Genomic DNA, 16839 nt, shown 5'->3' on the forward strand with positions numbered 1-16839 from the left:
CTGGACTCAAATTAATTCACAATCCAGAAGAATATCTTGTTGAACTGCTAAAGACTATAATCACAATAACAAGAATGGGTCTGAAGTGAACTACTGATCACTCAGTGATGACTGTGATGCATCACGTCTTTACTCTTGAAAGTGTGGTAGTATTTCCAAGTCATATTGAAGGAAAACTGGTAGGATTTCCAAGCTATAGGAAAAGAAGCATCCTTGCTTTCTTTTGTTCATTTTATACAATTTAAGTTTTGAATTGTGCTATCACTCAAAAGTAGAATTGATCCAAAATATGGGGAAAGCAAAGGAGCAAAAAGCCCATATTAATAAGCAACCAAAATGCTTCTAAATACTTATTTTCTTGATTATTTGGAAACAGCTGGACTTTCTTACAGACGAATGTGGAGTGTGATAACCGTTTTATGTTTGCAAGACAAATACATATCATCTCATCTAGTACTAAGCAGTTTCTTTTTTTTTTTTTGAGATGGACTCTCGCTCTGTCACCAGGCTGGAGTACAGTGGCATGATCTCAGCTCACTGCAATCTTCGCCTCCTGATTGCAAGCGATTCTCCTGCCTCACGCTCCCAAGTAGCTGGGACTACAGGGGTCCGCCACCACGCCCAGCTAATTTTTGTATTTTTAGTAGAGACCGGGTTTCACCATGTTGGCTAGGATGGTCTCGATCTCTTGACCTTGTGATCCACCCGCCTTGGCCTCCCAAAGTGCTGGGATTACAGGCATGAGCCACCGTGCCCGGCCAGCAGTTTCTTAGAGAAGCATTTCTATCATTACCTGGGGTAATTGAGGACGTCTTTCCTGAATACTGTATTTGACCCAGGCCATCACTGCATTGAACACTTGTTCTTCACTGCGAACATTTAGCTCATCACTGGATATTATATCAATGAGTTGATTGGCTGGAAGCAACATGAACTCTTCACTCTCCATTACCTGTTCAAAGTTAGGTAAGAAGAAAAAAAAATCCTGTGATCACATTTATTGACTCAATGTTTTTCTTCAGGGTTATGGGACAAAGCTGTATTCCACAATGCACTGAAGTTTAAAATGATACCAGAGGAAAAGAAAAATTTGAAAAGAGAACAAAGGAAGGTACAGAAGACACCATTAAAATTTAGTAAAAATAATCATTTGTGAGTCAAGCAATTTAAGAAAAATGACTTAAAAAATAAAAGATCAAAATAAAAATTTATATTCAAAATAAGCCAAATTAACTATACCAAACTATAACTCCAGATATATGAGGCATATAAAAAGTCAGGAAAAGCTTTCAGAAGAAGATTAGTTGCTGAATAGGCAGTGTCTAGGGCAGAAAAACCAAGGGGTCAGTTTCAAAAAAGAATAAGAGTGTCAGCAATTCTGTAAACAAGAATGAATATAATGAGGAGAGTATTACACCAGTGAAAAAACTCTGAGGACCAAACTCTCTTATATGCTAGTGAGAATCTACAAACACCAGTAATTTATCTTTACCCAAGGCTAGGCAACTGTCAGAATGGAGATGAAACGGCAACAAGGATATTACCTTGTTGTGCAGGCCAGCCACCTATTCCAAGGCCTTGTAATTCCATTCATCAGAATGTAGAGTAAAAGGGACAGGGTGCAATGCACAGGAAAGAAACAGTCACTGCTACCCTTCACGTGGTTTGTTATATCATTACTCATGAGACTATACTACATGTGATGTCTATTAGTGCAGGCAGTACCTCTAATGAAGTTGATGGATTCTCTTGGGACAGGGTTATTGTCATGCTCATCAAAAAGTCAGAATATTTAGCAGAATATGCAATAGGCCATAAAAATAATTTAAATATTTTATTAAGAATGTTTTCCTTAGCCAAGTGTGGTGGCTCATGGTTGTAATCCAAAAAATTTGGGAGGCCGAGGCAGGAGAACTATTTGAGCTCAGGAATTCGAGACCAGCCTGGTCAACATAGCGAGACCTCATTTCTACAAAAATAAAAAATAAAAAAATTAGCTAAGGCTCGGTGTGGTGGCTCATGCCTATAACCTCAGCACTTTGGGAGGCTGAGGTGGGCAGATCACTTGAGGTCAGGAGTTTGAGACCAGCCTGGCCAACATGGTGAAACCCTGAGGCAGGAGAACCACTTGAACGCAGGAGATGGAGGTTGCAGTAAGCCAAGATTGCACCATTTCACTCCAGCCTGGGCAACAGAGTGAGGCTCCGTTGCACCACAAAAAAAAAAAAAAAAAAAAAATTCTCGAGTGCATGAGGAAAAAATACAAATCTCAAAATAAAACAGTAAAGGGCCATAAGGCCAGTTATATTTATAGCAGAAATAATAACGAACGCTTATACTTTTATGGCATAAGTCTTCAAACCATCTGAGTGAGAGACTTTTTGAGGTTCAGGAAATTAAATAGTTAACCTTTAAATTTTAGCTGAGGTTGCTTAGGTAATTTAGTAATTAGAATGGTTGCATTTTTTTCTCTGTGGTAGGGTGGCTTAGTTTGGCAAACAAAAATACAAGACATACTTATACTATAAATAACTTGTTTATCTGGAATTTAAATTTAATTGGGTACCCTGTATTTTATCTGTTAACCTTGTGTTGAGGGACTATAAAGTCCAGGGCTACATTTGGGGCTTAGCTCTAGTAAGTGTGTTGGTCTTCACAGCATGCAAAAGTTTAGTCATGGCTGCATCTTGCTTTCCTCTTATTTTTCTCTCTGATTTCTTCACTTAAGTATGGTATTGTGTATCTTTGTGAAGTGCCTAAACATTTCTTTTTATATTTCATCAAGGTATAAACCAAATGTTATATAAATATCAATGATCACCAAGTTTGAAGTTTATGAATAATCTACTAAGGTGTTAACTCATTTAATGGAAACGCAAGATGACAGGAAGATATGAAAGTTTGGGTGAGAAAATATTTGGCACTAAGAGCAGAGAGTAAAAATAATACTTCTGATAGACATGCCTGGCTAAAATGCTACCTCTCCTTTTCCCACCACCAGTAAGAGGATATTAATGATATACCATTTGGGCAGATCTAGCACTAAAGTCTATCCTTGAATCAACCAAGTTAAGAAAATAATGCTTCACAATATCTACTCTTAAATAAGAGTTTAGAGGCGATCTGAACTTTAAGCCCCACATTATTACGGTAATCAGCTTACTTTTAGTTTCTTCAGATGAATGTAGATGCTATTTGAAGAATGAATAAAGCTGAAAACAAACATGAATGAATAAGCAAAGTCATCTGGAATTGTTCTAACAAGTATATGGTGAACTTAGTTGTTGAGTTTAGACAATTTAAAAATGTATGTTTATAAGCAGAGTAACACTGTATGAATTAAGCTAGGTCTAATGAAGTAGGAGAAAATTAAACACAGATTTGATTAAGTTAAAAAATAATTCAAATGAGTCACAAATGTTAAGCTCCAAATGACTTTTTTTGCACCTACATGGAGCCATGCTAGTCCAACAAACAAGAGTAAGATTTCCTTACTGGGATTTCAATATGGTATGTATCAGGTTCACTTTGGAGGCAGGATTAGAACTAGAAGGAATTTCAGAACTTTCTCTACCATCAAGAATATTCTTTCCAGCACTTTGGGAGGCCGAGGCGGGCGGATCACGAGGTCAGAAGATCGAGACCACGGTGAAAACCCGTCTCTACTAAAAATATAAAAAATTAGCCGGGTGCGGTGGCGGGTGCCTGTAGTCCCAGCTACTCTGCAGGCTGAGGCAGGAGAATGGCGTGAACCCGGAAGGCGGAGCTTGTCGTGAGCCGAGATCGCGCAACTGCACTCCAAGCCTGGGCGACAGAGCGAGACTCCGTCTCAACAAAAAAAAAAAAAAAAAAAAGAATATTCTTCAGATATTTGTGAATACCTTAGATCTAAAACACAACTTATAGTTAGAGCAAGACATTAAAAAAAAACAAATTTTAAGTGTACTGCTCAATGAGTTCTGATAAATTATATACTCATGTAAACATGACCACAATCAAGATACAGAATATTACCATAATCCAAGGACGTTCTGAAGCAGAGAATTTTTTTTAAAATTTTTTTTATTATACTTTAAGTTTTGGGGTACATGTGCACAACGTGCAGGTTACATATGTATACATGTGCCATGTTGGTGTGCTGCACCCAGTGGGGTCCAAAGCCTTTAGCATATTGTTTTGGAGCTCCTCAGTGATGGCAAATCTTTATTTTTGGAAAGTGGATTTGGTATTTGAAAACAGTGGAAAGAAATGAAGAGACAAGTCTGTTATGAAGGCATCTAAAGAAGTTAGATTATTTTCAATGAAAAATTAAATGTGACTATAAAATAATGATTCTATCAACATTAGTTAATAATATAAACCCCAATTAAGTCATAGTATTTCCCCCTTTATACTTTGTTGGAATTAATTTACTAATAGTTTGTTAAGAATTTTTGTATCTAAGATCATGAGAGATACTGATCTGTAGTTTTCTTTTAGCGTCTGTGGTTTCAATCAGGGCAATTCTGGCCTTATAAAATGAGTTGGTAACTTCATTCTCCTTTTCTGAAAGACTTTGCATAGGATTAGTGTTATTTCTTCTTTACATGTTTGATAAATTCACCATCTGGGACTGGCATTTTCTTTGTGAGAAGGTTTTTAATTTATTAGTTCAATTTATTTCATAGATATAGGGTTATTCTGTTTTTCTGTTTCTTCTTAGTTTTTGTAATTTGTGTTTTCTTCAGAGAATTTGCCTATTTCATCTCTGAATTTATAGGTAAAATGTTGTTCATAATATTTCCTCATCATCCTTCTTATGTATAAAGAATTTGTAGTGATATCTTCTCTTTCATTCCTGTTACTGGTAACTTGTGTCTTCTTTCCTTTTTTTCTTGATCAGTATAGAGATGGAGGTTCATCTTTTGTTTTTTTTTAAAGAGCTCTTGGTTTTTATTCTAATCTTTATTATTTTCTTCCTTCTACTGTGGGTTTAATTTGCTCTTCTTTTTCTAGTTTGTAAAAGTAACCAGTGGAACAAAAATACAAACTTTCCTATATACCAAAAGAAATTAAAATAAAAGGCAAAGAAGATTCCACATAGAAAAAGAAATACAGTAAATATAACTGAATCAGGTACTATTTATAAAAATATGACAGAGTTGAAAACAAACATATCAGTCAGAGCAATAAATGCAAATGGGCTTAAATTGCCTATTTAAAGGAAAGGATTTCAAATCCGCTCATAAAGCAAAGCTCAGTTCTACACTAATTCAAGAAAATTACTTAAAACATCATATTTTGAACAGGCTAAAAGTAATGGGAAAAACAAATATATACAGTCAAATGGAAACAATAAGAAAATGAATTGAAATCCAGATATCAGACAAACTAGAACTTAGACAACAAATGAATTAAATCTGACAAGGGAGAACACTTTACAAAGCTCAAAGTCACAATTCATAATCAAGACATAAAGTTATGATTATGCATAAGGCAACACAGTAACTACCTATAGATGATATAAAGAGAAATAGACACACTAATAAGAGACTTTAACACACAGGTCCAAGGACAAAAAAGGAATATAGAAGAGCCAAGCAACATAATCAATAAGGTAGATCTTATGCATACATATTAAATACTATATTATGAGAATAGAAACTAGAAAATACACATTTTTCTCAAGCACACATAAAATAGAAAAATTGATCATATATTAGGTTACCAAGAAAGCAAATTTCATAGAGTAGAATTATTACAAACACTGATCAAAGTCCACTAAAACCAGCAATTAAAAATGAAATAAAAAAACACAAAAAACCCTTCCATCTAGAAATTTAAAAAAATTATTAATAGTTTTTGAGTTAGAGAAATATACACAGAATTTTTATAAAACAATGATAACGAAGCACTAAAGACCAGAATCAATTAAATACATTAAAACCAGTGATCCGAGAAGAATAGCTTTAAATACTTATAGTAAATATAAAAGAATGAAAATAAATTAAGTCTCAACTCAAACAGCTAGAAAAAGAATAAGCCAAAAGAAAGTACAAGGAAGAAGATAATAAAGGTAAAACCAGAATGAAATACAATCAAGCAAAAAGGTAGATCTAATTAATAAGTAAAAAATCCTCTTTGTTTGAAAAAAGTTAAAACGGATTATTAGTTAACTTATTCAAGGAAAGAAACATTAAAAACACACATACAAAATCAAAGTATTAAGGGTAAATAACCACTGCTACAGAAATTTAAAAATTAAAGAGATTACTTTGTATACCTCTATACAGATAAATTTGAAAACCTAGATGAAATTGGTAATTTTCTAGGGAAATACAGTTTACCCAAATTGATCCCTGAAAAGAAAGAAAATTTCATAGAAGAAATAGAAAAACTTAACAATAAATTACTTTACAAAAAAGCACGAAACCTATATGATTTCAGAGGGAAATTCTATCAAACTTTTACAGAACATAGTCTGCACAGTATATTTGTTGTTTCAGAGCACAGAACATGAAGAAAACTTCCAACTCATTTTCATGAAGTATAAGATTTATACTTGACAAAAGGCAGTACAAGGAAATTCAAGACTAATATAATTTATGAATATTGATGTAAAAATACTAAATATTAGCAAATAGATTCTAACACCACCATAATCAAAAGGTGTATGCCAATAATTCAAAGATGTTTCACTTGTAGGATTCCATTAATGTAAGTTACATCATCACCACCAGAAAGGACGACTTACAAATATTTTTCCCCAGCTTGCCTTTGACTTGTCTTGTAATTTTTGTTCTGCTTTGTTTTACCATGCAGAAAATTTTGAATTGTGTGTAGTCAAATCTATCAATTTTATCTTCTGTCTTTTCTGGGTTAGTCAATTAGAAAGACCTTTTTCACTTCAAGATTATAAAGAAATTGCTCCATACCATTGTGTAATATTTTCATGGTTTTATTTTGTATGTTTAAATGTTTGATCCATTGGAGGTTATCCTGGTGGACAGAAGGGTGGTATTAAAGTATAAAACAGAAAATATGTAAAAAATGGCAGATAGGAGGCAGGACTAACTTGCAGCCCCCAATTGGACAGACAGAACAGTGTGTGGAGATTCACATTGTGAACTTTTACTCCAAGAACCAGCAAAGGAACATACCAGGAAAACTGAAAAGAATTCACAGATCCTTTGATAGAAGTGGCTTGCAGCTGCAAAACCTGAAAGCCAAAAAACTGTGAGTGCCCAAAAGTATGAGAGGGGCAAAGCCCACCTCTGAACATACATCCTCACTGGTAAACCTGAAAATCCAGATTATAGGAGTAGGGTGTAGTCTTACCTAGAGCTGAAGTGAATTTAGTGACATATAAAAGTAGAAGCAGCAGTAGGAAAAGCCCTGTAGGCAGTCCTGGTCCCTAGGGAAGCCATTTCTGACTTTATCTCACAGGGGTCCTTGGGGAGAGCAGCCAGTGGAACTGGGGAAGGGCCACAGAAAGAAGGAGACTTCCAGGTAAACTGTGTAATAATTTGGCTGAGTGCAAATTTTCCTGGGCAGAATCCAGTGGGGGCAAACGAGAAGTGCAGATACGACACGGAAGCCAAAGCCACGGCAGGCAGGGAGGGGCCAGGCCTGAAAGTCCTGCCTGCTTTCTCAATGGGGAGAAATCCACTCCAGAAGGAATCTCAAAACCATGCAAACACATGGAAATTAAATAATCTGCTCCTGAAATGATCTTTAGGTTAACAATGAAATCAAGATGAAAATTAAAAAATTCTTTAAACTGACAACAATAGTGATACAACCTATCAAAACCTGTGGGATACAGCAAAAGCGGTGCTAAGAGGAAAGTTCATAGCATTAAATGCCTACATGAAAATTCTGAAAGAGTACAAATAGACAATCTAAGGTCAAACCTCAAGGAACTAGATAAGAACAAACCAAACCCAAACCCAGCAGAAGAAAAGAAATGATAGGCCAGGCACGGTGGCTCATGTTTGTAATCCCAGCACTTTGGGAATCCGAGGCGGGTGGATCACGAGGTCAGGAGATCAAGACCACGGTGAAACCCTGTCTTTACTAAAAATACAAAAAATTAGCCGGGCATGGTGGCACGCATCTGTAGTCCCAGCTACTTGGAGAGGCTGAGGCAGGAGAATGGCGTGAACCCAGAAGGCGGAGCTTGCAGTGAGCCGAAATCGTGCCACTGCACTCCAGCCTGGGCGACAAAGCGAGACTCCATCATAAAAAAAAAAAAAAAAAAAAAGAAATGATAAAGATCAGAGCAGAACTAAATGAAACTGAAACAGAAAAAACAGTACAAAAGAGAAATGAAAGAAAAGCTGGTTCTTTGAAAAGATATACAAAATGGACAGACCATTATCAAGATTAACCAAGAAAAGAAGAGAGAAGATCCAAATAAGCTCAATTGGAAACAAAATGGGGCTAGGTGCGGTGGCTCACACCCATAATCCCAACACTTTGGGACGCCAAAGTTGGTAGATCACCTGAGGTCAGGAATTCCAGACCAGCCTGCCCAACATGGCGAAACCCTGTCTCTACTAAAAATACAAAAAATTAGCTGGGCGTGGTGGCAGGTGCCTGTAATCCCAGCTGAGGCAGAAGAATTGCTTGAACCCGGGAGGCGGAGGTTGCAGTGAGCCGAGATCGCACCACTGCACTCCAGCCTGGGCGACAAGTGCGAAACTCCATCTCAAAAAAAAAAAAAAGGGGGGGGGAGATATTATAACCGATACCACAGAAATACAAAAGATAACTCAAGGCTACTATGAACATCCTTATGTGCACAAACAAGAAAACCTGGAGGAGATGGATAAGTTCCTGAAAACATACAACCCTCCTAAATTAAACCAGGAAGAAACAGAAACTCTGAACAGTCCAATAACAACAGTGAGATTGAAATGACAATTAAAAAAATTGCTAACAAAAAAAAAGTCCAGGACCAGATGGATTCACAGCTGAAGTCTATCAGACATTTAAAGAAGAATTGGGCCAGGCACGATGGCTCATGCCTGTAATCCCAGCACTTTGGGAGGCTGAGGTGGCGGATTGCCTGAGCTCAGGAGTTCAAAACCAGTCTGGGCAAAACGGTGAAGCCCCATCTCCATTAAAATACGAAAAATTAGCTGGGCGTGGTGGTGGGTGCCTGTAGTTCCAGATACTCGGGAGGCTAAGGCAGGAGAATCGCTTGAACCCGGGAGGCGGAGGTTGCAGTGAGCTGAGATCATGCCACTGTACTCCAGCCTGGGCAACAGAGCGAGACTCCGTCTCCAAAAAAACAATTGGTACCAATCCTACGGACACTATTCCAAAAGACAGAGAAAGAGGGAATCCTCCCTAAATCATTCTATGAAGCCAGTATCACCCTAATACCAAAACCAGGAAAGAACATACCAAAGAAACAAAACTACAGACCAATATCCCTGATGAACATAGATGCAAAAATCCTCAACAGAATAATAGCTAACTGAATCCAACAGCATATCAAAAAGACAATCCACCATGATCAAGTGGGTTTCGTACCAGGGATGAAGGGATAGTTTAACATATGCAAGTCAATAATTGTGATATACCACATAAACAGAATTAAAAATAAAAATCATATGATCATCTCATTAGATACACAAAAAGCATTTGACAAAATCTAGCATCCATTTATGATTAAAACCCTCAGGAAAATCGGCATAGAAGGGACATACCTTAAGGTAATAAAAACCATCTATGGCAAACCTGCAGCCAATATTATACTGAACAGGAAAAGCTGAAAGCATTCCCCCTGAGAACTGGAACAAGACAAAGATGCCCACTTTCACCACTTCTATTCAACATAGTACTTTAAGTCCTAGCCAAAGCAATCACACAAGAGAAAGAAATAAAGGGCATCCAGGACTAGGTGCAGTGGCTCACGCCTGTACTCCCAACACTTTGGGATGCCGAGGCAGGTGGATTGCCTGAGCTCAGGAGTTTGAGACCAGCCTGGGCAACATGGCACAACCGTGTCTCTACAGAAAAGTACAAAAATTAGCCGGGCATGATGGTGTGCACCTGTAGTCCCAGCTACATGGGGGGCTGAGGCGGGAGGATCGCTTGTGCCCTGGAGGTCAAAGCTGCAGTGAGCTGTGTTTGCACCAAAACACTCCAGCCTAGGGGATAGAGCAAGACCTCGTCTCTTGTAACAAACAAACAAATGAAATAAAGAGCATCCAAATTGTTAAAGAGAAAGTCAAACTGTTGCTGTTTGCCAACAATATGATTGTATACCTAGAAAACCCTAAAGACTCATCCAAAAAGCTCCAAGAACTGGTAAATGAATTCAGTAAAGTTTCAGGGTACAAAATTGATGTACACAAACCAGTAGTACTGCTATACACGAAGAGCGACCAAGCTGAGAATCAAATCAAGAACCTAACACCTTTTATAATAGCTGCAAAAAAAAAAAAAAGATAAAATACTTAGGAATATATCTCACTACAGAAGTGAAAGGTCTCTACCAAAACACTGCTGAAAGAAATCATAGATGACACAAACAAATGGAAACCCATCTCATGCTCATGAATGGGTAGAATATTGTGAAAATGTCTATACTGCCAAGAGAATCCATAAATTCAATGCAATTGCCATCAAAATACCACCATCATTCTTCACAGAACTAGAAAAAACAATCCTAAAATTCATATGGAACCAAAAATGAGCCCACATACCCAAAGGAAGGCTAAGCAAATCTGGAGGCATCACATTACCTAACTTCAAACTATTTTACAAGGCTATAGTCACCAAAACAGCATGGTACTGGTATAAAAATAGGTACATAGACCAATGGAAAGAATAGAGAACCCAGAAATAAGGCCAAATAGTTAAAGCCAACTGATCTTTGACAAAGCAAACAAAAACATAATGTGGGGAAAGGACACCCTATTCAGCAAATGGTGCTGGGATAATTGGCAAGCCACATGCAGAAGAATGAAACTGAATCTTTGTCTCTCACCTTATACAAAAACCAACTCAAGATGGATCAAAGACTTAAATCTAAGACATGAAACCATAAAAATTCTAGAAGGTAACATTGGAAAAACCCTTCTAGACATTGGCTCAGGCAAAGAGTTCATGATCAAGAACCAAAAGCAAATGCAACAAAAACAAAGATAAATAGATGGAATTTAAACTAAAAAGCTTCTGCACAGCAAAAGAAATAATCAGCAGAGTAAATAGACAACCCACGGAGTGGGAGAGAATGTTTGCAAACTACGGATCCAACCACAGACTAATATCCAGAATCTACAAGGAATTCAAACAAATCACCAAGAAAAAAAAAAACAAATAATTCCATCAAAAAGTGGGCTAAAGACCAATAGACAATTCTCAAAAGAAGATACACAAATGGCCAAAAAACATATGAAAAAATGCTCAACATCACTAATGAGCAGCAAATCAAAACCACAATGTGATACCACTTTACTCTGCAAGAATGGCCATAATTTAAAAAATAAAAAAATAGGCTGGGTGCAGTGGCTCACGCCTGTAATCCCAGCACTTTGGGAGGCCAAGGCGGGCAGATCACCTGAGGTCAGGAGTTTGAGACCAGCCTGGCCAACATAGTGAAACCCCATCTCTACTAAAAATATAAACATTAGCTTGGTGTGGTGGCAAATGCCTGCAATCCCAGCTACTCGGGAGGCTGAGGTGGCAGAATTGCTTGAACCCGGGAGGCGGAGGTTGCAGTGAGCCGAGATCATGCCACTGCACTCCAGCCTCAACACAGTGAGTCTCTGTTTCAAAATTAAAAAAAAAAAAAAGATGTTGGCATGGATGTGGTGAAAAGGGAACACTTTTACATTGCTGGTGGGAATGTGAACTAGTGCAACCACTATGGAAAACAGTATGGAGATTCCTTAAAGAACTAAAAGTATATCTACCATTTGATCCAGCAATCCCACTACTGGTTACCTGCCCAGAGGAAAAGAAGTCATTATATGAAAAAGATACTTGCATACGCAAGTTTATAGTAGCACAATTAGCAACTGCAACAATATGGAACCAGCCCAAATGCCCATCAATCAACGAGTGGATAAAGAAAATGTGGTATGTATATATACCACAGAATACTACTCAGCCATAAAAAGGAACAATATATTGGCCAGGAACGGTGACTCATGCCTGTAATCCCAGCACTTTGGGAGGCTGAGGCAAGCAGATCACAGATCACTTGAGGTCAGGAATTTGAGACCAGCCTGGCCAACATGGTGAAACCCCATCTCTAATAAAAACACAAAAATTAGCTGGACATGGTGGCGTGTACCTATAGTCCCAGCTACTTGGGAGGCTGAGGTAGGAGAATCACTTGAACCCAGCAGGCAGAAGTTGCAGTGAGCTGAGACTAAGCCCCGTTGCACTCCAGCCTCGGCAACAGAGCAAGTGAGACTCCGTCTCAAAAAAAAAAAAAAAAAAAAAAGGATAAAATGGCATTTGCAGCAATCTGGATGGAGTTGGTTGGAGACCATTATTCTAAGTGATGTAACTCAGGAATGGAAAACCAAAAATCATATGTTCTCACTTATAAGTGGGAGCTAAGCTATGAGGATGCAAAGTCGTAAGAATGACACAATGAGCTTTGGGGATTCAGGGGGAAGTGTGGGAGGTGGGTGAGAGTTAAAAGACTACACATTGGGTACGGTGTACACTGCTCAGGTGATGGGTACACCAAAATCTCTGAAATCACCAATGAAGAACTTATTCATAAAATCAAACACCACCTGTTCTCCAAAAACTATTGGGGGAAAAAAAAAGTATGGTCCTGAGCTGACCACTTCACTGCAAAATAAATAAAAATATGATTTTGTTTAAAAAGTTGTAAAACAGACCATATTTTTCCTTTGCTTAAAACCCTTTAATGGTTTTCTAGCACTCTTAAGATCAATCTCAAATTCCTTTTTTTTTTTTTTTGAGATAGGGTCTGGTCTGGCTCTCTCACCCAGGCTGGAGTGCAGTGGCACGATCTTGGCTCACTGCAACCTCTACCTCCTGGGCTCAAGCCATCCTCCCACCTCAGCCTCCTAAGTAGCTGGGACTAAGGGTGCATGCCACCATGCCCGACTAATTTTTGTATTTTTTTGTACAGACAGGGTTTCGCCATGTTGCCCAGGCTAGTGTTGAACTCCTGAGCTCATGCAATCTGAGCGCCTCAGCCTCCCAAAGTGCTGGGATCACAGGCATGTGCCACTGCACCAGGCCAATCTCAAATTCTTAACATAGTCTATCAACCTCAGTGTGATTTAGCCCTCTTCTTTCTGTGTAATCACTATGTAACATCCTCTACCCCCCTTGATCCCTGGGTCTCACTTGGTTTTTTTCAGGTCTTCAAACTAGTGATGCTTTTTAATGTCTTGGGATTTTGCACAAGTTGTTCCAGAACCAAAGTTAAATTTCTCTGTAATACACTCTTAAATCATCCAGGACTGCTTCTCTGTAACACCCATTAACTGTAGTTAATTATTTGTATAATTAAACATTTAATGATTATCTTCCCTGCTAGATTATAAACTCCATGAATACAGAGACTCTAGATTTCTTGTTCAATATTATACCTTATGCTCCCAAGCACAGTGGCTGAAACATAGTAGCTTTACAAATATTTGTTAAATAAATAAGGGAAAGATAGGTTTAATGAAAATTATTTTGATAACATCTAAACTCATCTTTTCAGATTATTAGTTTACCAAATAACCTATAATCTATAATTTATTCTGAATAATCCACATAATCAGGAAGGAAATATCTTATACAAATGATGATACCAGGTATCCTATCAGGCATAGATCCTCTTATGAATTACTCTATTTTGGCTTATAAATGAACCTTTTTCTAAATTTTCCTTTTTTTTAATACTTTAATGAATACAGTCAGGGAGAATAAATCCCTAAATCTTAACTTTTGCTGGTAGAACACAAAATTGGCCTCTAAAATAAAAGCCAGGTTTAGGATTTATAATAACTTATTTATTTGCTATTATGAGTTAGAATCAGCAGGAAATACCCAGGCAAGTGTTATTTAGCAGAATGTGAACCCATATTGCTCTCCAACAAATGGGTGCATTGGAACACCAAGTGCAACTCACCTCTTGAAAGTTATGTTGGGTGAACTTGTCTGCTATCCTTAGCAACTCACGACATGAATGTGTGTCAGCAAAAGCCCGAATGCCCAGGCAGTTAGAAGGATCTAATTGTCTCTTTAAGAATTCACAGCAGGCTTCCTGTATTTCTGCCAGCTGGAGGAGGCAAGCAGCTGGCAGAAGAGTCTGAACATTGCCCTCTTCTACTGTTATCTGGGAGGTATACGCAAAGTCAATCAGTAATTCCATAGCCCTCTCGTCGATGTCTCGGATCACTACTTCTGTCTGACGGCTCTCTGCCAATTCTCCTGTAAACATAGCTCGGAAGTAGGGACTACAGGCTGACAAAATGACTCGATGGGCATATATCTTCTTGGCGCCCACAACTAGCACCACATCACACAGCTCCCGGTGCTTTCTCAGAAGGTTAATTACTTCCAAGGTTTGTCGAGGGTGCTTGTCTGAGATATAGGGCATGCGGGCAGGTTGGGGAACCCCTTCTGGCAGTTTGTTGGGGTCTCCAAGGGTGCAGCGGCTTGTTACATCCATTCCAGTCTCTCCTGGTCGAATGTTGGTACACCTATAGGAATGACGGGGGAGAGAGAGAAGATGGCAGTATTATTATAAGCTCTTTTCTCCCCTTAAATGTTTGTAATTCAAGTGATAAGGAAACGTAATTAGCTTGGTGATTTTTTTTTTTTAAATTTTTTGTAAAGATGATGTCTCACTGTGTTGCCCAGATTGGTCTCAAACTCTTGGGCTTAAGTAATCCTGTTGCCTCGACCTCCCAAAGTGCTGGGATTATAGGCATAAGCCAACATGCCTGGTCTATATAAACCATTTAAATTGCAGCTACTATAGTAATAAAACTTTTAGATCAGGTGGTTATGCTTATCCATTTTAAAAATTAAGCCCAAGTTAACACGCTTCAATTAATAGTTAAATTTCAAATTAAAGACAATCTACAAAGTTTGGACTGATGGCCTGGTGTGGTGGCTCATGTCTGTAATCTCTGGGAGACCGAGGTAAGCTTATCACTTGAGGCCAGGAGTTCAAAACCTGGTGAATGTGGCAAAATTGTCTCTCCTAAAATTACAGAAAAATTAGCTGTGTGTGGTGGTGCATGCCTATAATCCCAGCTGCTTGGGTGGCTGAAGCATGAGAATCACTTGAACCCTGGAGGCAGAGGCTGCAGTAAACTGAGATTGCGTCACCGCACTCCAGCCTGGGCGACAGAGCGAGACTCCGTCTCAAAAAAAAAAAAGTCTGGATTGAAGTTTATCTTTACACAGAAATCTTTTCTTCAAAGTTTATTAAAATTAAAATAGTAAAGAAAATGGCAAGCTAAATGATGATTTAGCAGGACTCCAAAGAGCCTCCAGGTCAAGATTTTGTTAGATTAATTTGGGTCTAATTTCATATCTAGAGATATTAAATATGATAAGCCTCATTTAAAAGTACTACATATGTCAAATTGCTCCTGTCAAATTGGTCTGAATCACTGAGGTTTCCGTATGATTATAAAATAAGTGAATAAGTTCATAAACAGACATTCTTCAATTTATAAATAAGTAGTATTTAAAAGTTGAATCTAAAAGTTTATTTGGAGGTTTATATTTTTCTATGGTAAGAGTGCTGTAAATGGGGACTAGGTTTAGTTGTAAAATTCAGTGCCTCATAAGAAGCATTAAAAAATGAAATAGAAAGTAACAGCATACATTTCATTTAGTTAAGCATGTTCAATTGTGTGTACGTACACACACAAATTTGTATAGATATGCATCACTGGTTCCCTTCGTAAACTGCAGGTTATATGAAAAAAGCTTAAATGCCACTGGCCTGAGTTTTGAAATCCCAAGACACCAGAACAATAGGTACAAGAAGGGAGAAGGAAAAGAATCTCTCTCTTTTTCAGATTATTCTACCATTTGTTGTTGCTGGGTTTTTTTATTAATTTTTTTTAATTTTTGAGATGAGGGTCTAAGTTGCCCACACTGGTCTTGAACTCCTAGGCTCAAACAGTTCTCCTGAGTAGCTGGGATTAAAGTCACATACCATCACACTGGGTTTTTTTTTTGTTTTTGTTTTTTTGTTTTTTTTCTTTTGAGACGGAGTCTGGCTCTGTTGCGGAGGCTGGGGTGCAGTGGTGCAATCTCGGCTCACTGCAACTTGCGCCTCCTGGGTTCAAGCGATTCTCCTGCCTCAGCCTCCCAAGTAGCTGGGACTACAGGTATGTGCCACCATGCCTGGCTAATTTTTTGTATTTTTAGTAGAGAGGGGGTTTCACCGAGTTAGCCAGAATGGTCTTGATCTCCTGACCTCGTGAGCTGCCTGCCTCAGCCTCCCAAAGTGCTGGGATTACAGGCGTGAGCCACCGCACCCAGCCGTTATTGGTTTTTATTTTTATTATTTTTTAATTTAAAAAAAAATTTTTTTTATTATTATACTTTAAGTTTTAGGGTACATGTGCACAATGTGCAGGTTTGTTACATTATGTATGTGCAATGTTGGTGTGCTGTACCCATTAACTCGTCATTTAACATTAGGTATATCTCCTAATGCTATCCCCCCCATCCCCCAACCCCACAACAGGCCCTGGTGTGTGATGTTCCCCTTCCTGTGTCCATGTATTCTCATTGTTCAATTCCCACCTATGAGTGAGAACGTGCGGTGTTTGGTTTTTTATCCTTGCAATAGTTTGCTGAGAATGATGGTTTCCAGCTTCATCCATGTTCCTA

At 38.1% G+C, this 16839-nt stretch overlaps 1 protein-coding gene across 4 annotated transcripts in view; it reads right to left on the reverse strand.

Annotated features, from left to right (window-relative positions):
• KLHL20 (kelch like family member 20) overlaps nucleotides 1-16839 on the reverse strand; it is a 68733-nt gene that overhangs the window by 35545 nt on the left and 16349 nt on the right. For all 4 annotated transcript variants that reach the window (XM_032160959.2, XM_058442847.1, XM_058442848.1 and 1 more), the window contains 2 exons: nucleotides 14108-14681; nucleotides 794-952 (listed from right to left, as the gene is read on the reverse strand). In XM_032160959.2, the coding sequence (XP_032016850.1) occupies nucleotides 794-952; nucleotides 14108-14681 (733 nt within the window). The remainder of the gene's footprint in view (nucleotides 1-793; nucleotides 953-14107; nucleotides 14682-16839) is intronic.

This window comes from Hylobates moloch, unplaced genomic scaffold, assembly GCF_009828535.3.
Source record: "Hylobates moloch isolate HMO894 unplaced genomic scaffold, HMol_V3 SCAFFOLD_8, whole genome shotgun sequence".
In the NCBI taxonomy this organism is placed as follows: domain Eukaryota; kingdom Metazoa; phylum Chordata; class Mammalia; order Primates; family Hylobatidae; genus Hylobates; species Hylobates moloch.